This window comes from Cnephaeus nilssonii (assembly GCF_951640355.1).
Source record: "Cnephaeus nilssonii genome assembly, chromosome: 19".
Taxonomy (NCBI): domain Eukaryota; kingdom Metazoa; phylum Chordata; class Mammalia; order Chiroptera; family Vespertilionidae; genus Cnephaeus; species Cnephaeus nilssonii.
This window is the reverse complement of record NC_137090.1, coordinates 40,657,853-40,677,824: the sequence shown is the minus strand read 5'-3', so window position 1 is coordinate 40,677,824 and position 19,972 is coordinate 40,657,853. Positions and strand designations below refer to the sequence as shown.

Below are 19,972 nucleotides of genomic sequence, written 5' to 3'. Positions count from 1 at the left end.
TTCACATCTGACACTTGTATTATAGAGAAAGGGCAAACAGCCATATTAAAATATTTCCTCTAGCCGAAACCGGTTTGGCTCCATGGATAGAGCATCCGCCTGCAGACTGAAAGGTCCCAGGTTCGATTCCAGTCAAGGTTATGTACCTTGGTTGCGGGCACATCCCCAGTAGGGGGTGTGCAGGAGGCAGCTGATCGATGTTTCTCTCTCATCAATGTTTCTAACTCTCTATCCCTCTCCCTTCCTCTCTGTAAAAATCAATAAAATATATTAAAAATTTTTTCCTCTAATTAATCCCCTTTTAATGTAAACGAATTTCATGCACCAGGCCACTAGTGTTCTAATAAGAGGGTCAGTGAGGCTGGAATGGAGTGAGAGGAGCTTTCAGCTTCTGGGGGGGGGGGGGTTGTTGTTCTGGAGGAAAGGCAAGGAACACAAACCTGACATAATGATGGAACATAATTGCAAACAAAGATTCACTTTAAAAAGAACTTGGCATCAGAGTGTATAACTAGTTTATGCAGTAAGCAGTAGAAATGAAAAAGAGTGAAGATGGGAAATATATGAAATAGAGTCACTTTAACCAAGCTGCTAAAATTATTAACATTACGAAGTTCGAGGCATGAGTTAAGACTCTATTCTTGTTCTAACTAGCTTGTGAACCTTTTGAACTTTCCAGTCCTGTGTCAATGCCTGGATATATCTGGACACACACCAGACCTCCAGGTAACCCTCTGACTACCCCACTGAAGGACTCACATATCCAGACTAGCTAATATCCATTCTCTAGACCACTGGACATGACCAGACCTCCTAGCACCCATCTTCCAGACCACCTGACATCTGACTGATAACCATCCTGACAATCCTAGGGTTTAAAATGCAAAACTGATAATTCTCAAGAATGTTCTTTTTACTGTAAAAACTCTTAACTTTTTTTCTTCTTTGGAACACTTCTAAGTTTTTGCCTAATTGTGTTTAGAGTTTGCAAACACTGAAGTCCTTGAATAAATCTTTGTCATTTATTTCCAGACAAAGCCTCCTGACTTTTTGAGTACTTTTGACAGAGGTCTTGCATCAAAAGTGAAGTTGAATTAGGGGATACCATAATTTGTATAATTACAGTCTTTATTTTCCTGTTACATGACTAGAGGATTCGTATTGTCTACAGTGTTTATACTTACTATCTCTTAATCAGTGTTTATCCTATCTTGTTCCAAAAATGTTTTGAAGCAACTCTAATTGCACAATGGCCTTAAATGCCCCTCTCTCACTTTACCTCTTTTTAAAAAATTGATTTCAAAGAGGAAAGAAGAGGGGGAGAGAGAGAGAAACATCAATGATGAGAGAGAATCATCTATCAGCTGCCTCCTGCATCCTCCCTACTGGGGATGGAACCCGAAATCCATGGATGTGCCCTGACCCGAATTCCAACCAGAACTCCTGGTGCATAGGTCCACCCTCAACCACTGAGCCACCCCAGCTGGGCTATTTTAAACAAATTTTAGCAAATAGGCCATGTGTTGGAAAAAACACTGGTAATTTCACCGATATAAATACTACAAAAGTCTACAACTATAGTCTACATATTTAAATCCAAAACTCGCTGCTCCTAAACAATGTTCAGGAATGATTAGCATGTGAACATAGCACATCATGCACAGTGATTGGTTCTGCTGTCACCTGAGATGACTTTCTGCAGCAGTTTTTATTTATTTTATTGATTTTAGAGAGGAAGGGAGAGGGATAGATAGAAACATTGATGAGAGAGGAGCATTGATCAGCTGTCTCCTGCACTAGGGATGAAGCCCGCAACCCAGGCATGTGCCCTGACTGGGAATTGAACCAATGAACTTTTGGTTCAGGGATCCACGCTCAACCATTGATCCACGCCAGCTGGGCTCTGAAGCCGTTTTAACCGCTGTGGCCTGTCAGTCCTTGTTCCGAGTGAGTTAAGACACGCCCCAACCATGTGCATTTGTTTACTCTCAGTGAATAGTGAATACATGTATTTACTAGATCTATTCAGTATACATTTAAAATTACAGTAATACATATAAAAATATTTCTGTGAAGTTAAACTTTTCATACAGACTTAATTTTTTTCAGACTTAATTTTAATTACACAAATGTGTCAACGTAAGTAAAAACAGGTAATTAGCTAATTTAGTTAACATACGCATTCAGAAAACCTACTTTATTATATAACGGACTCTGGGCTTTAAGGGACATTGCTCCCCCACCCCCCGAATTAGTCCGTTATAGCGAGGCTTTGCTGTACTCTGGCTGCATTACGGAGGAAACACTCATCTCTGCTTGGTAAGACCAGGGAAACCTAAAGATGCTAAGAGTTACCGACCAGGCCGCTGTGTTTCGGGCCCTGAGCTCCCCTATCCCACCCGGGGAAGCCAGACGGGATGAAACGGTGGGACTTCCGGCGCCCGAGGGCGGGGCAGAGGTGGGAGTGGCACTCTCAGGTCGCTGAGTGGGGAGGAGCCAAAGGTGGAGCGTAGAACGCGCCCGCCGATGACGTCACGGACCGGCTCTCCCGTGAGCACTCGCGCTAACGCCGGTTGCTCAGCTCTCGGGGCAACGCCTGGGTCGTATCATGGCGGCTCGCCGCGCTCAGGCTGTTGGCTCCGTGAGTGCTTTTCCCTTACCCTCGTCCTTTTTTTCTTGTCTGTCCTGGATTTTCTTTCTTTTCCTGTTGCCCCCACCTTGCCTCTTTGCCTCCCTGACTTCACTGGCCGTGCCTAGCGAGGGGGAACCTGTGAGGCTGCCTGTCCTACCCCTCTCACTGGTTCTGCGAATGTATTTATTCCTTCACTCCTGTGGCGCCCGCTGTGATCCCTAAACACGTTTCGGTCCATTCTCTAGACTTCAAGCCCAGTGGGAAGCTGGGAGCAGACGGATGGCGAACTGTGCACTGTGGGTTTCTTGGGGGAGACCCCTGACCAGGCATTGATGTTGAGATACCAGAGGTGAAGGCAGAGTGAAAAAGGGAGGGGGATAAGGACATCCAGGTTTCAGGGTGGAACTGTTTGCTTGAGGGTGCTATCTGCAAAGTTAGCACTAGGAAGAGGAGTGGTTTTTGTGAAAAGTTCTGTGTTGAGCATTTGGGGTGTCTGCAGGTTGGCCAGGTGGAGAGTCTTGATAGGCGCATGGATATAACTTGAGCTAAAGTAGAGGTTTAGGAACAATCAGCATCAACCAATGGCATCCGGTGGATGAAGTCATTGAGAGGAAAATACCTAGTGTTCTCAAACTTCAGCCTATATCATTATCAATCTGGGGAGCTTATTTAAAATACTATCCCCCTCCCATTCTGATTCAGTAGGTGAGGTCATCTAAAAAGTCGCCTGCATTGTTAGTAAAACTGATGATTCTGAGGTACCACCTTGAGAGAAACAGTAGTGTTCAATGAGCCAAGCAATGGACAGGCTCTCTGAGAAACAGGGGCTTAAAAAAGCAACCAAGAGAGGAAGATGCAAAAAGTGAGAGTCTGGGCTTTGATTATGTTGATGGGGAGTTCTCAATGAAGACCTGGTCCAGTTTTGACAACCCTGACCATGCATGAGAATGGCTGAGGTGGAGTGAAGGTGAAAGTCAATAGTAGGGCTGTCCACAAGGACACTGATGTGGAGGCTTGGCCAGAAAGCTAATAAAGGCCCATTGGAGGGACAGGGATAGAACTGTAATGGTTTAGAATTATCACTGGGGATCAAAAAGGATAAAGGTCCTTCCCTTAAGTGTTGTTGAACTCTGTTGGAATTCTATCCTATATAATAATCCTATATAATAAAAGGGTAATATGCAAATTGACTCTAAGGGCGCAAGACCTGGAACCACTGGGAATGACTGGTCGCTAATGATGCGCACTGACCACCAGAGGGCAGACGCTCAACACGGGAGCTGCCTCCTGGTGGTCAGTGTGCTTCCACATGGGGACCACCGCTCAGCCAGAAGCTGGCTCATGGCTGGCCAGCACAGCTGCGGTGGCAGGAGCCTCTCCCAGTGGGCCTAAGTCTTTAGTTGGACATCCCCCGAGGGCTTCCAGGCTGCCAGAGGGATGTCTGACTGATAGTTTAGGCCTAATCCCCCAGGGAGTGGGCCTAAGCCGGCAGGTGGACATCCCCCAAGGGCTCCCGGACTGCGAGAGGGCACAGGCCGGACTGAGGGAACTCCCCCCCCCCAAGTGCATGAATTTTCATGCACCAGGCCTGTAGTTATAAAATAAAGCTGCCTAGCACTGGCAATAGGCCAAGCTGGCCCCATGCCCTAGAATTATCTACATACAGAGGCAACTTTGTGTTCAGAATGTATGACAAGTATACAAAAATAGTTCATGTCCTCCTTAGGAAGCCCACATCTTATTTTTTTTTCTTTTTTCTTTTTTTTTTTTTTTTGGAAGCCCACATCTTAGATGAAAAGATAGTATAAGAAACAAATGCAATGGGATTGTATTATATATGTATTTAGCTTATGGGAACTCAAATGTATAGATGACTAAACAATGGAATAATAAAAATTATACTCATGTCCTTTTTTATGTACTGTTCATTATTAGGCACATTTTCATTTATATCACTATAAAGTACTATGTCCTTTTTTTTTTTTTTTTTTTTTTTTTTTTTTTTGGTACTCTTCATCTGAGGATATTTTCCCATTGATATTTTAGAGAGAGTGGAAGGGGAGAGAGAGAGGGAGAGGGAGAGATAGAGAGCAAGAAGCATAGATGTGTGAGAGAGAGACGTCAATTGTTTGCCTCTTGCATGCGCCCCGGTTACGTGCCCTTGACCTGAATCAAACCCAGGACCCTTCATTCCTTGGCCTGATACTCTATCCACTGAGCCAAACAGGCTAGGACCTATGTCCTATTGTTTATGAGCAATATAAAAGATTATTTTCAAGGGTGATTTTGAACAATCTTTTTTTCAACCTGCTGGCTTTATAGTTAGACTCTATATAAAATGGGATTCTGCTATCTTTAGTGATCATTGCTCTTAATAGAGATATGTGCAAGGTGCTATGGGAGCTCCAAGGAGGGAGCAGCATTCTACCTGGGATGGTTCACAGAGGAATATAGATTCCAGTTGAGCACTTTAAGGATTGTGCAGGTTTGTTAGAGAAAGATGCAAGACCAAAGCTGGATGGCCAGCTGTCTGGGTTGATTGTATAGCTGGACTAAAAGACTTCTAAGGTTTCTTTAAGCTCTCAACTCCTTTACATTTCCTCTTCATTTACATGCCCCCTGATTTTTTTTTTCCTGTTCCTTTATTCTTCCCCAAATTTCTTGGTGGGCAGGATTGTCATGAAGTTGTTTTAACTAGATTCACTTTTCTCAGGAGCAAACCTGGCTTGAGGCTGCCCAGGCCTTCATCCAAGAGACCCTGTGTCCAGCTGGCAAGGAGCCTACTATCCAGTTCACTCAGTTGGTGATTGACTGTGTGAAGACTACCTGGTTGTCTCAGGGAAAGAACCAGGGTTTTACACTGCCCCTCAGCTACAGGTAAGGAGAGGTGGGGTTCAGGGGAAGTTCGATGTGGAGTTGAAAAGGAAGGACCTGGGAAAAGTGAGGGGAAACTTGGTAAGGGGAGGGAAAGGAGTAAACACACCGCCTTCTGCCAAACATCACTCCTCATCAAGCTGCTTTGCTTTTCCCATAGTTCTTCAAAGTAGGCTTAAGTTATCTTTAGAGAAGAAAAGGAAGGGAGAGGTTGAGGAGAAGAACTCGCAAAGATTTGGAAAAGAACTCGCAAAGATTTGGAGAAAGAACTCGCAAAGTGGGGAGGAAAGCTGATACTATTTCATTTTGTGTGTTAGGAAACTAAGATTCAACAAGTGCAGACAGTGTGTTTAAGAACTAAGTGTAAGGTCTCCTGAAGGTATTTTGTTGTTATTGTTGTTTTGCTTAATACTATTTCCTACACTGTTCTAGGCAATATTAATAAAATAACACAAGATCCTATAAGTGTATTCCTAGTATCACATGAGCTCACTCATCTAGGGGAAAAGATGAAAAACATAGACTGAAGAACAAGAACAGCATTGATCAGACTGTCAGACCTCAGAGGGAAGGTAGGGGAGGGTGGGGACAAGGGAGATAGATCAACCAAAGGACTTGTGTGCTTGCATATGAGCCTAACCAGTGATCACGGACAACAGGGGGAGGGGGGCTTGCGTGTGAGGGGGTTTGGGAAGGGAACGGGGGAGGGAGTTGATGACAAATATGTGATACCTTAATCAATAAAGTAATTAAAAATAAAATAAATAAAATAAAATAACACAAGAAAAGGGCTCCATGGCTAAATAAATTTGAGAGACATTGGATATGATAAACTATTCTAGGAGAGTCATAAGACTCATTAACATATTGAAAGCTCTGAAATATCCTGCAAAAAGACCTCATAGAGCCGAAACCGGTTTGGTTCAGTGGATAGAGCATCGGTCTGCGGACTGAAAGGTCCCAGGTTTGATTCCGGTCAAGGGCATGTACATTGGTTGTGGGCACATCCCCAGTGCGGGGTGTGCAGGAGGCAGCTGGTCGATGTTTCTCTCTCATTGATGTTTCTGGCTCTCTGTCCCTCTCCCTCTCTGTGAAAAATCAATAAAATATATTTTTTAAAAAATAAAAAAATAAAAAAGACTTCATAGAAGTACATGCTGTTTTGAAAATAAGGTATGTTATTCATGTGAGTATTTTTATAGATATGCAGCTATCCATAATCAATATACAGTAGAGTTCTGCATACCTTTAGACTTCATATAAATAGTATCATTTATATATATATAAATGATACTATATAAATGATACTATATATATATATCTTTTGCAATTTGCTTTTTGTACTTGACATTATGTTTCTGAGATTTATTCATATTGATAGCTCTAACTCATTTATTTTAGATACTTTTACGGTATTCTATTATGTGAGTATACATATCACTGTATATTTATCTTTTAAAAAATAAAAAATGGTAGAAATCTGTTCAGCTTTGTTTAAGTTGTCATTTACCAAACTTATTTGAGAACAGGATATATTTTCCCTGACACTCCCTTAACCTGCATGTAATTTGGGAAACACTTCAATAAGCTTGGCAATCTGTCTCAATCAGTGAAGGCAGAGGATCTTTGGTGAGAAGACGGTGTAATTGTACTCTGTGTTATCCAAAATACCATTTTCAAAATTCTGTGTAATTTCTCATCCATGGACTTTATTATACACCAGTGGTAAATAACAGTATTGCAGAAGATATGGAGAAAAGGGAACCGTTGTACACTATTGGTGGGAATGTAAAGTAGTGCAGCCACTATGGAAACACTATGGTGGTTTCTCAAAAATCTAAAGAGTAGAACTCCCATATGATCCAGCAATTCCTCTTCTGGGTATTTACCTGAAAAATATGAAAACATTTATATGTAAAGATATACAGCCGAAGCCGATTTGGCTCGGTGGATAGAGCGTCAGCCTGCGGACTGAAGAGTTCCGGGTTCGATTCAGGTCAGGGGCATGTATCTTGGTTGCGAGCACATCCCCAGTGGGCGGGGGGGGGGGAGGGGTGCAGGAGGCAACTGATCGATGTTTCTCTCTCATCGATGTTTCTAATTCTCTATCTCTCTCCCTTTCTCTCTGTAAAAAATCAAAATATTAAAAAAAAAAAGATATAAGTATGTACCCTATTGCAGTATTATTTACAATAATCACGTCATGGAAGCATCCTAGCCGGTTTCGCTCAGTGGATAGAGCTGTGGACTGAAGGGTCCTGAGATTCTGGTCAAGGGCACATGCCCAGGTTGGGGGCTTGACTCCCCAAGCAGCCAATCAGTGATTTTCTCTCATCATTGATGTTTCTATCTTTCTCCCTTCCTCTCTGAAATCAATAAAAATATTAAAAATGAATAAAATAAAATCAGTGATCATGACCTTCTAAGTATATGGAACATCTGAAAAACTTAAAAAAAAAGACATGGAAGCAACCTAAGTGTCCACTGATGGATGATTAAATAAAGAAGATGTGGTACATATATGTACATACACAGTGGAATACAATTCAGCCATAAATTGCCATTTGTAACAACATGAATGGATCTTGAAAGTATTATGCTAAGTGAAATAAGTCAGAAAAGGACAAAATGATTATTTCACTCATGTGGAATATAAAACAAAAAGTAACAAATAAAACAAAAACTCATAGATATAGACAACAGAATGGTAATTGCCAGAGGAGAAACAGGGAGGGGGGAGGGTGAAATGGGTAAAGGGGTCACATATATGGGATTGGAAGGAAATTAGACTTTGTGTGGAAAGCACTTCAGAAGAGTACACAGATGTTGACTTATAATCTTGTACACCTGAAAATTTTTTAATGTTATTAACCACCGTTACCCCAATAAATGTAATATAAAAAAAATTAACATCAACAAGGATGGGGGGAAATTTTCTAAACTGGAATACTAAGAGAAATATCTGTATTAAAATGTTTTTCAGCCCTAGCCGGTTTGGCTTAGTGGATGGAGCCTCGGCCTGCGGACTGAAGGGTCCCAGGTTCGATTCTGGTCAAGAGCAATAAAAATAAATAAATAAATAAAATGGTATTCATAGCCCTGATCGAGTGGCTCAGTTGGTTAGCATCATCCCAATATGCCAAGGTTGCAGGTTCGATCTTTGGTTAGGGTACACCAAAGAAGAAGCAACCAATAAATAAATAAATAGAAGAACAAATTGATTTTTTTTCTCTCTCCCTTCCTCTCTCAAATCATTAAAAAATGTTATTCATAACTACACAGAAAGGGAAAATATATACTTCAACTGATTAGCTTCAAAATAAAAAAGGGTCGCAGATAAATAAATAAACCAGTGATAACTAAAATTGCTGGTCCACAAGAATATAGATCAGCACCCTACTGTCTTCATTGAGAAAGTCTTGCCTGCAAAAAAGAGCTGAACTAAATAGTGTGCTTATTGACATTGTGGTTAGCCAGGTACTTAAGGCTCAATTTTTAAAACCTTAAAATTTGCCATATTTGATTCAGTTCTTTTTTTATAAGAAGTAAAAAGTTACAAATTTAGTGAAGTCCCCTAAGTGCTCTATCCTGATCCAGTTCTCCTCTATCCCTTCTCCTTAAGCAGTCTCTCTCTCTCTACTCCCTTCATCTTTCCCCCCTTCAATCAATTAAACTTTTCCCTTAGTCCATTTTCCCCATTGACCTTTCCTTGGGATATTGGGAGATTTGTCAGGGTTGAGTGTAACTTTCTAGGTTTGGACACAACTTTGCTCCCTTCCTTCTGCAGCTTTGTCTCAGTACAGGACCTCAAGAGCCACCAGCACCTTCCATGCTGCAGCCACCTGTCCTGGAGCAGCACTGCATATCAGGCCTGGGCCCAAGAGGCTGGACTCAGTGGGACTGCCCTCCCCCGGGAGCGGCTGTTACTTTTAGGGACACTAACAGACTTACCAGAGGACTTGGAACAAGGGTGCAGAAATGGAAGCCTCTATGTGAAAGATAACACTGGTATCCTGGGCTGTGAGGTGAGTAGGAAGGGGGACGTCAGATGCCTCAGATCCTACCTAACAAGAATGGTGTCGAGGGAGTGAGGCAATTAAGTGTCGGGGAACTAAGGTGGAGGGAGGTAAAAGGGATGCTGATTAACCCTTGATTTCGGTCTTTCCTAGCTCATAGATCTGGATCTTTCTTGGTTGGGCCATCTCTTTCTGTTCCCCAGCTGGAGTTACCTTCCTCCTGCCAAGTGGAATTCCTCAGGAGAAGGGCACTTGGAGCTCTGGGGTGTCCCTGTGCCAGTGTTTCCCTTGACCATCAGTACTGGCCCTCCGACCCCTATTCCTGTTCTCTACCCGGAGGCTGCTTCCCGCCTCCTCAGGCACAGGTAATTCTTCCCTCTCCAGGGGAGGAGGATGGTGAGTCAATGGAAAGAAGGAGAGAAAGGTATTGAGAGTAATATTGATGAGATGCTCCAAATAAAGGGAATAATATGAATACCTATGGAAAAATGGAAATTTTTAATCACAATTGGAAGGGGAGGAATTTGCAGGGGAATAGAAGAGAAATAATGACTTTTTCCTCTCTTCTTCCTACCTTCTTTAGAAGCAAGCTTAGAGTTATGCGGCCAAACCTGGCTGGGAAGCTGGTTCGATTGAGTGCTCTGGTGAAAAGTAAAAAGAAAGCTTACTTCATCGTGTCTCTCGGTGAATTATCCCCACCTGGCAGCCAAGCTGGCGGCCATGTATCCATCATTGTGCAGGTGAGGATTAGGGTCAATCCAAGGTGTTTACTTTTACTAGCATTCTCCTACTTTGATATTTCTCATTTTCCTATGCAACTGCCAAGAACATTCCTTTTTCATCCTGACCTGGGACCCTTCAGTCCACAAGCCGACGCTCTATCCACTGAGCCAAACCAGCCAGGGCTGTTGCCTCTTATTGAATTACTCTTCTCTCTCTTCCCACTTCAAGATGTCCTTCAAGTTCCTCTTCTTTCACTTGGCCTTTCTAATCATCCCAACCCATCCTTAGTAAATGTGTATTCTATGTGCCTCTTGATCATACATGGCTCCATGTTATTACTTGGGTTTGTGTCTGTGTTCCCCAGTGGTTTGAAATATGTTGGAGAAGAGGGAACAGTCTATTATACTTCCCATTACATTTGTCCTAATACTGGATACATATGTACCCAGTGCATATTGATTAAATAAATAGAAATGGTTTATACGTTATAGGATGAGAGAGGGAAAATGCAAAAAGGATATAAGTTTCTGAATGGACTATTTATGTATTTGGAAGGAAGTTTTAGGGATGGTTTGTCTCTTGGGGAAGGGATTTGGCATCTCCTAAGAGAGAGGAGAAATCCTAAAAGTTCTATGACTTAAGATTTAATTGGCAAACAAGGAAGATGAGGGAAGGAAAGCTCATGAGGGCAGGTTTTTGAGGTTAAATTATGATGGAAAGGGACAGAAGGATAGCTTGTGAGAAGCGTCTCGTGTACCATGTTGCCTGCCTCTGCACAAGCCAGGTCCCCGCCCAGCTGGTTTGGCACCAAGCCCTTTGGCCTGGTAGGGCCTATGTGCTGACAGAGCTGCGCGCATCCAAGATTCATGGTCACCGTTACCGTGTTTGGACGACCAACCCCTCCTCTCATCTGTTGCCGCTGAAACCAGAATGTGTGCGAGAGCTGGACCTGGACCTGGAGTTGGGCAGAACTCTCTTGGAGGCTGACCCCAAGCCACTCCCCAGGACAAGCAACATCCAAGACAGGCAGGAGCAAAAAGGTCTTTCCCGGGACTCCAGACTCCTGTCATATACGGTAAGCATAAGGGAGAGGTCCTAGAGCTTGAGGGGCAGGAAATGTGGGTCTCCAAAGAGGAAGGAAATGGGGATCAACTGGCCCTTTGACCTCTTTGCAGGGAACGGTCACTGGCGTGCTGAATCAGCCTGCTGGCCTCTATGAGCTGGATGGGCAGCTGGGACTCTGCCTTTCCTACCAGCAGTTCCATGGCCTCAGGCGGGTGGTGCGGCCAGGAGTCTGTCTGGAGGTATGTGAGGGATCGGGGCTGCTGACAAAAAGAGGCTTCGCAGCAGCTTCTGCATTTATAGGCTGGTCTTGTTTGGCAGCAGGGTGGGAACCTTTACAACAAAAATATAAAAATAGTAAGTGTGTATTGGGGGGTGGGCATGTGCGTTTGTTAAGAATGATTTGGATGAGAGCTCAGATCAGAAAGTAGAGTCTGGGGCAAAAGGAGGAGGGCTTGGGACCAGAGCATCTCCTTCCCAGAAGGGCCCTCTAACTGGAGGAGGAGATGTTGGAGCTGAAACGCAGGGGTAGCGAGGGCCAGAATGATGTCAGGTAGCCTGGTGAGTAGGGAAGCCACGCCAGCCGGGAGCCCCCTGGCCCAGGGAAGGACTGAGTGGAGCTGATGAGAGATGAAGGCTTACCCCGGGACAGTGGGTTGTGATGGAAGGTGAGGCGTGGAGGATGAAAGGATATGACCTGTATGGGAGAAATTGGGTTTCTCCTGGAACCCAGGCAGTGGAAAACTGCAGTCAACTCTGCGTGGGGTCATTGAGTTACCTTCACCGCTGCTGCTTCACCTTTTCTGCTTCCCCAGCTCCAGGATGTTCACCTCCTCCAGTCCGTGGGTGGAGGGACAAGAAGGCCAGTGCTAGCCGCTTGTCTCCGTGGTGCTGTTCTACTTCGGGGCTTCTCTCGTCAGAAGCCGGAGACTCAGTCTTCCCTCCAAGTCTGGGGGGCCTCCCTGTATGAGCAGCTGGTATGGGAACGTCAGTTAGGACTTCCCCTCTACCTGTGGGTTACCAAGGCCCTGGAGGAGCTGGCCTGCAAGTGAGGAGGATGAGGGTCCGGGCTCGGGTGGCACTGGGGGTAGGACCCCACCTCTGTGAGGGAAGCAGGATCCTGGAAGAGGAAGGGTCCTGGGAAAGTGACTCAGCTTCTTTCCCAAGGCTGTGCCCCCATGTGCTGAGACACCACCAGTTCCTGCAGTGCGCCTCTCCTGGGAGCCCCAGCCTGGGCCTGCAGCTCCTGGCTCCCACCCTGGATGTTCTGGCTCCACCATGCGTCCCCAGTCGGAACGCACACAAGGAGATCCTTGAAGAGCCACATTGCTGTCCACTCCAGAAGGTGTGAGGATGTGGGGGAGACGGGGTGGCGGGGGGTACGTGGGATGCCCCATCTGATTTCTCTTCTCTTCTGACAGTACACTCGGCTGCAGACTCCTTGCTCCTTCCCCACTCTGGCCGCCCTGAAAGAGGAAGGGCAGTGCAGGGCCTGGACTTCCTTTGACCCCAAGACCCTCCTGTCCGCCCCAGAAGTTTCTCACCTGACCAGTTGCCAACTCAATCAGCGCCTGGCCTGGTCCTGGCTCTGTCTGTTGCCCTCCACCTTCCATCCAGCCCAGGTAAGTGGGGCTCCAGCAGGACTCAGGGCACTTCCTCTTCTTGCCATTCTCACTGTCACTGTCGTAGTCATTTCTCATCATGTTACTGGCTAGCCTTCTAACTAGACCACCCCCTCCCTGCAGCAACTAGAAAGAGTGAGGTAAAATGTAACTTGGATTACAAAAGTCTCTTGCTTTAAATCCTTTTGTTGTTTTTCCCAGTGCACGTAAAATAAAATGCCAACTTCTTCTTATGTCTGCTGAGGTTCTCTAACTTTGATTTGAACACTTTCTCTCCTACTACCAAGTGTGTGAACGCATGTGTGTGTGTTTTCACATCTGTTTTCCCCACTCAGATATAAGTTCTTTTAGGTTAGAGGCCATGTCTCTTTTGTTTACTTTGTAGCTAACCTTTAACACAGTACCTGGCATATAATAGATGCTCAATATTTGCTTAATAAATACTTGATACCTTGGCTTTCATCTCTCCGCAGGTTTTACTTGGGGTTCTGGTGGCTTCATCTCATAAAGGTTGTCTGCAGCTTCGGGACCAAAGTGGTTCCCTCCCCTGCCTACTCCTGAACAAGCACTCGCAGCCCGTGACTGACCCCCGGCTCATAGGTGTGGAGGCCAGAAGTAGAGAGAAGGTGGTCGTGGAGTAGAGGGTCTCAGAACAGGGGTTGAGAGGAAGCACCTGCTGGGATTTTCTAGAGATGCCAAGGTGGCATGCGTTAATCACGTTTGGGAGACTGGTATGAGCAAGTAGAGAAAAGGAGCAAGGGCTTCCCTAGCCAGACCTCCAGTTCCCTACCTTGTGCCTATCGTGCACACCAGATGGCAGCTCCCACTTCCCACATTCTTGTTTGGAAGAATAATGGTCTTACTGGACCCACCGAGATTTGTAGGCAAGGAAATTGGGGAAAGCAAAGTTTTCTTAGATCTGGGCACAGGCAGGCTGGTATGGATTTGTGAGAAAGGCGATCGATGCCTTTCAGCCTCGGAGGCCAGGGGTGGGACTGGACATGCGGGCGGAATGGCTTCCCTTGGAGTGTCGTCCCTCTGAGGTGGGGTCAGGCCAGGTCTAGGTTGGGCAGCAAGACCGGCAGGATGGTCTGCTTTGCTTCCCATTCCACGGTTCTCTCCTCTTGCCAAACAGAAACTTCTTCCCTCTAGGCTGCTTGGTGCGGGCAGAGCGGTTCCAGTTGGTCATAGAGAGGAATGTCAGGAGCAACTTTCCATCCTGGAAGGAGCTGAGCATGGCAGGCTTCATCCAGGAGCAGCGGGCCAGGTTGGCCTCTTGGGGGAGTGGCTATCCTCCAAGTCTCTAAGGGAAAGGGGAAGGCCTGGAGCAGGTGTTGGAATGCTGGGGCCGCAACACCCAATGCCCGTCTCACTAAGAAACCTGTTCCTTTCTCCCAACAGAGTCTATGTCCAGTTCTTTCTGGCTGATGCCCTGATCTGGCCTATGCCCAGACCTTCCCTTCACTCAGCCACCTCCTCAACACCTCCTCAGACAGAGCCCACCCTCCCCGAGGGTGCCCACATAGGACAGAGCCGGCTGTTCTTGCTGTCCCACAAGGAGGCACTGATGAAGAGGAACTTTTGTGTCCCCCCAGGAGCCAGTCCAGAGGTGGCCAAGCCCACCCTCAGTTTCCACATATCAGGGAGCTGGCTCGGGGGTACCCAGAGGAAGGAGGGAACTGGTTGGGGCCCACCTGAGCTCAAGGGAGATGAGAACAAGGATCAGAAGGTAAGCTGGGACTTCAAAGATCTAGGGCTTGACCTGTGTGCCCCTGGCTCCTGTCTGGAACCCAAGGACCCTGCTGTCCTTCCTCACAGGTTCTCCTCATCTTTATTGGCCCCTCAGTCCGCTGGTTCGAGTTCTTGCACCCCGGGCAAGTGTACCGACTCGTGGCTCCTGGCCCTCCCGTGAGTGCCCTACTTCATCAGGCCCTTCCCCAGAAAGCTTTTTTTGGCGTGGGATCTGGAGAGGAAGTGCCGGTGCCTGGTCACTCTCTAGGTCTCCTAGCAGAAAGGTAGATCTTGATCAAATCGAAAGATTGTCTGTGTCTAAGTCCCTTCCTTCATCCGGCTCCAGAGAGAAAACAAAATTGGGTCAGAGTATTTTGTGAGCCTTCCTCAGGACCAGGACACACTCAGAGTCCACTGTCTTCCCATTTCCTGGCAGACACCAGCATTGTTTGAGGAGGGTGGTTCATCCTGCATATCGCAGCGTCCTCTGGAGTTGGCCGGCTGTACATCCTGCCTCACTGTCCAGGATGCATGGACCCTGGAACTTGAGCGCTCCCAGGACATCCCAGATATGCCGAGTATCAACAAGGCACTGCCTGAATCCTCGCTGACGGACCTGCTCAGTGACAAGTAAATGTCTGCCAGCTTCTCCAGCTCATTGGGCTGCTCTCTCCTCCTCTGCCGTGGTTAGAGATGCTGAATGGTCCGTTCTCTGCTACAGCGTGTTTCTTTCCTGTGGTTTAGCTCCTACAGGAAGATGTCGGTGTAAGATGGAAATTGTGTTTCATACCTGATTTCCCCCCAGCATGTTAATGTTTTAAAGTGATAAAGTGATCATGAGCAGGCTTTCTCACAAGTCAGAAAAAGCCTTGGAATAAGAGGAAATGTAAGAAACATTAAAAAAAAAAGTAAGGACAAACGCTGAGGATCTAGAGAAGAGCCTTCCTTTAGTACAAGAAGTGGCTTATGGCTTCAGGAACAACTATACGTCCCTCATGTAAGCTTTTTGGGGTAGCTGCAAGTGCAAATGAAGAGGCTGCAGAGAGCCGGAGCCAGTTTGGCTCAGTGGATAGAAGATCAGCCCATGGGTCCCCGGTTCCATTCCGGTCAAGAGTACGTATCTCGGTTGCAGGATGCGTGCAGGAGGCAACCAATTGATGTGTCTCTCTCACATTTCTCTCACATCGATGTTTCTCTTTCTCCCATCTCCTCCTTCCTTCCACTCTGTCTAAAAATCAATGGAGCCCGCCTGGCTGCATGGCTGAGTGGTTGAATGTCAACCTATGGACCAAGAGGTCACTATTTGATTCCCGGTTGGGGCACATGCCCAGGTTGCAGGCTGATCTCTAGTGTGGGGCGTGCAGGAGGCAGCTGATCAATGATTCTCTCTCATCATTGATGTTTCTCTTTCTCTCCCTCTCCCTTCCTCTCTGAAATCAATACAAATATATATTATTTTTTCATTAAATCAATGGAAAAATATCCTTGGGTAAGGATTAACAATGAAAATAAATTTAAAATAAGAAGCTGCAGAGATATTTCCTCTATATTAAACAAACAAACAAAATCCTACTGAATTCTAGGTGTAATTTTTATGAAACTGGTCTCTACTAGAAGTGAATTTTTTTTCCTTTAATATGTTTTTTATTGATTTTAGAGAGGAAGGAAGAGGGGGAGAGAGAGAAACATCAATGATGAAGAGAATCATTGATTGGCTGCCTCCTGCAAGCCCCCCACTGGGGATAGAGCCTGCAACCCTGGCATGTGCCCTTGATCTGAATCAAACCCAGGACCCTTCAGTCCACAGGCTGATGCTCTATCCACTGAGCCAAACCAGTTAGGGCAGAAGTGAATGTTTTTAAGGATCTATGATTTGAAGGTCTATGTAGATAATGGGATGACTGAAATGGAAGTGGAGACTTAATTCTGCTGGTGTACTTCTTGGTAAGACCTCTGGTTACTAAGTTGTATAGGTTTTGAGTTATCTGCCACAACCTTATTTTTGCCATAAGCCCTGTTACTTTTAGTGTGTGATTCAACACAGCATAAGATTTTTCTGAACTTTATAGATGACTTTCTAGCAGAGACTCTGGCTACGTTTTCTGTCCTTGGACCTGACTCTCCATTCTCTGCTTTCTTATGCCTCCATTCTCACTCTATTTTTTTTGACCCTTCAGCGTCACCGATTCCTTGGTGTCTTTCTCAGCTGAGATTCTGTCACGGACTCTGTGTGAACCACTTCCTGCTGCTACCTGGACAAAGCCTGGTAATGACACCTCCTTTGGGGGAAGGTATAAAATGGAGTGATGGGACCTTGTGATCCAGACAGATACCACTGACCCCTCCCTTTCCTTCCGTAGGGAGCACTGAAGCCAGGAGAGGGTGTGTGAAGATAACTGTAGCTGTGGAGACTGCTGATTGTGAATTCCCCCCTCACTTGGACATATATATCGAAGGCCCACACTTGCCTCCCCCACTAGGACTCCTTCCAGGAGCCCGAGTCTACTTTAACCAGCTGGAGAAAAGGGTTTCCAGGTAAAGATCTACGCAGCTGGCCTTGCCTCCTCTTCGTACTGATGTGGTCTTCTTGAATGTTCACCCCTACCTAACTATGCTACAACGACACCTCCTTTTTGATATTACGTTCGATATGTTATGCCCTCCACCCTCACGAGATGTTCCAGCCCAGTCCTTCCCTCAGCTTCCCTCCTTTAATAGAGCCTGGGCTAGGGTGCATTCCTCAGGGGAGTGGCCAAGCCTGTTCCCAGTTCCAACCTCGAATTGACTTCTTTCTCCTCCTCTTCTACTTGCAGATCCCACAATGTTTACTGTTGTTTCCAGTCATCCACTTATATGCAGGTCCTGAGTTTCCCCCCGGAAACCCCAGTCAGGTCAGTGCCCCAGGTCCTGATCTCCAAACTTCACAGCCTCACATCTACGTCCCACACATGTTCCTGGTTCTGGGATTTTTGCCATAACTACAGTCATTCCCAAGCCTAGCAGAATGTGTTGAGTCAGAGTCCCAAATAAAAAATGCCCAATACTTGTCATTTTACCCAGAAAGATGTGGTGTTCTAAGCTCTTTTCAGGCTAAAATGCAACTATCTTTTCTGGGCTAACATCTTGGTTGGTCAAGCCTGAGAAATAATTGATGACGATTTGATATCAGAAATCAAAATGGGGACCATGGGGCTCCAGGAGAGCATGGACACCACTGTTATCTCCATCCCTAAGCCTGCTGAGTCCTCCCAGACATACCCAGCCTTCAGAACCCCTTTGACGATTTCTTGACACCTGTCTCTCTGGCTCTTTTAGTGTTCCTCTGCCCCACGTCTACCTGGCGAGACTGCTACAGGGTGGCCAGACCCCATTCCAGGCCGTTGCCTCTTGCCATATCGTTTCTGTCTTCAGCCTTCAGCTCCTCTGGGTGTGTGCTCACTGTACCAGCCTCTCCATCCAGGTATGGGCGGGGCAGGCTGAGCTGGGTGCTTTGGTGCAGAGGGATGTGATGGGACCAAGAGGATTTTTCCAACCACTTTCTTCATCCCAGGGAAGGTGTACTCATCAGGGCTCCACTTGCCCCACTCAGACATCTGTAAGCCAGGCCAGCATCAGGTGAGAGCACAAAGTGGGCACCTATCACCCCATTGATTTCCCTATTACATGACTTTGCCTGTGTGCTGTTTCTGTGTTAACATAATTCTTGGCTTGTGGGAATTGCTTTGATAAATATTTTTGAATGAATAAGGGTAAGTAAGTTAAAGATGACTCAGTGGAGAGGGAGGCATGTTGGGTTCAGGTGACTGGCCCCTGGGTTTGCTCTGGGAGTCTCTATTTCTACCCCAGGCTCCTGGTGGAGGATGGGACTGCTGAAGCTGTGGTGACCTGTCGGAACCATCATGTGGCAGCAGCACTAGGGCTGTGTCCTAGTGAGTGGGTCTCCCTCCTGGAGCTTGTCAGAGGGCCAGGGAAAGTGGCCTTGCAGTTTATAGGGCCTGGAGCCCAACCTGAGGTGAGATGTGGCTGGGAGGTGGGGCTCAGATACCCAGGTTCCTGAGGGTTTTGTAAAGAGTTTTGGAATTTTGAGTTCTGATTAATCCTGAGCTTCCCTTTCTAGTCCTCAGCGAAGACTGATGAGCCCTTGACCCTCTTCCTCCGGACACTTTGTACCAGCCTCTCTGTCCTCCGCCCTATTGTACTTTCTTTTGAGCTTGAGAGGAAACCCTCCAAGATCATCCCTTTAGGTAAGGAGTAAGGATGGAAGGGTGGGGGTATAGACAGATGGGTCCCAGGAGGAAGAGTAATGAGGGATTGATAAGGGATTTCTGGGGTTGGGGAGGGGAATGGTGGATGGGACTAACAACCACATGCATAGGACATACATTTTCTTCTCTTCCTATTTCAGAACCTCCTAGGCTACAGCAATTCCAGTGTGGGAAGCTTCCTCTCCTGACTCATGTGAATCCCAGGATCCAGTTGTCATGTCTGTCTATCCAGGAGCCTGAGCACTCCAGCTCCCTGGGGGCATTTGCTTCCTCCTGCTCCGAAACTGCAACAGTGGCCTGAAAGGTCTCCTGCCCTGCTGGAACACTGGGCCCCTGCTTCTCCCACTAGTTGTGGCCCTCACCTTCGTGGTGATTGAACTAGGACTCCAGATCCCTGTATTCACTAACTGCTACCCTACTGTAATTTCTCCTCCATATTCTTTCTGTTGCCAGCCTGCCTTGGAGAAATAGTGGAAATAGGCAACTCATGGCACTGTTGATACTTCCTCTCTGGTTGGGCTAAAGCCACCTGCACTCATAGGTGGCCCTGAGCACCTGGGTTCTGTCTTTGTGGCAGGGGCTAGAGGAACAAGACACTTGCCCCTTGTGGGGGTACTTGTGACAGGCCCCTTGGCCTGCAATAAAGCTCTAGTGATGTTTTACATTTGTGCTATCTGTGAGGTCCCAGGTCTCCTGACCTGGCAACCGCCCATTGTTCACCATCATTTCCGTCCTTGTTTTCCACCAATGCCAAAACTGGTTTTAAGAGCTCTGGTCCAGCAGAAGAAATTATACCAAAAGTCAGGCCCAAAGGGAGTACATTGGGGAGTTGGAGGCAGGTTAGACACCATTGCTGATGGTGTCAGTCAGCAAGAATGGAAGTAGTCATGTATGCAAGCCTAGAGTTGTTGGGAAGTACAAATGGGTTAAGAGGGTGGAGTTGAGGGAGCGCCAACATTAGAAGAGTCATGTGAGGAACCTATACTATGGAACCTCAGTAAAGGGGTCAGTGCTGTGGGTTTCCCATGGGTCAGGCCTAAGGCAAAT

The 19,972-nt window shown here is 46.3% G+C and overlaps 1 protein-coding gene across 1 annotated transcript; it reads left to right on the top strand.

Moving 5' to 3' along the window:
- Positions 1–2,527: 2,527 nt before the first annotated feature.
- On the top strand, positions 2,528–19,587 carry CTC1 (CST telomere replication complex component 1). Its single transcript, XM_079797948.1, has 23 exons — positions 2,528–2,641; positions 5,346–5,509; positions 9,294–9,531; positions 9,676–9,887; positions 10,106–10,262; positions 11,030–11,320; positions 11,421–11,549; positions 12,123–12,355; positions 12,475–12,652; positions 12,729–12,929; positions 13,403–13,529; positions 14,082–14,196; positions 14,331–14,658; positions 14,748–14,837; positions 15,097–15,290; positions 16,838–16,926; positions 17,021–17,195; positions 17,474–17,551; positions 17,976–18,120; positions 18,211–18,275; positions 18,507–18,672; positions 18,778–18,904; positions 19,066–19,587. Exons 1-23 carry the CDS (start codon positions 2,609–2,611, stop codon positions 19,224–19,226), a joined length of 3,696 nt encoding a protein of 1,231 aa, XP_079654074.1. The 5' UTR covers positions 2,528–2,608; the 3' UTR covers positions 19,227–19,587.
- The last annotated feature ends 385 nt before the right edge of the window (positions 19,588–19,972 follow it).

Excerpts from the sequence above, each read along its gene's own strand:
- CTC1 (XM_079797948.1), top strand. The coding sequence starts at position 2,609 with ATGGCGGCTCGCCGCGCTCAGGCTGTTGGCTCC. Across the intron at positions 13,530-14,081 it reads GACTGACCCCCGGCTCATAG|GCTGCTTGGTGCGGGCAGAG; the intron begins GTGTGGAGGCCA and ends TCTTCCCTCTAG. Across the intron at positions 18,673-18,777 it reads GGCCTGGAGCCCAACCTGAG|TCCTCAGCGAAGACTGATGA; the intron begins GTGAGATGTGGC and ends TTCCCTTTCTAG.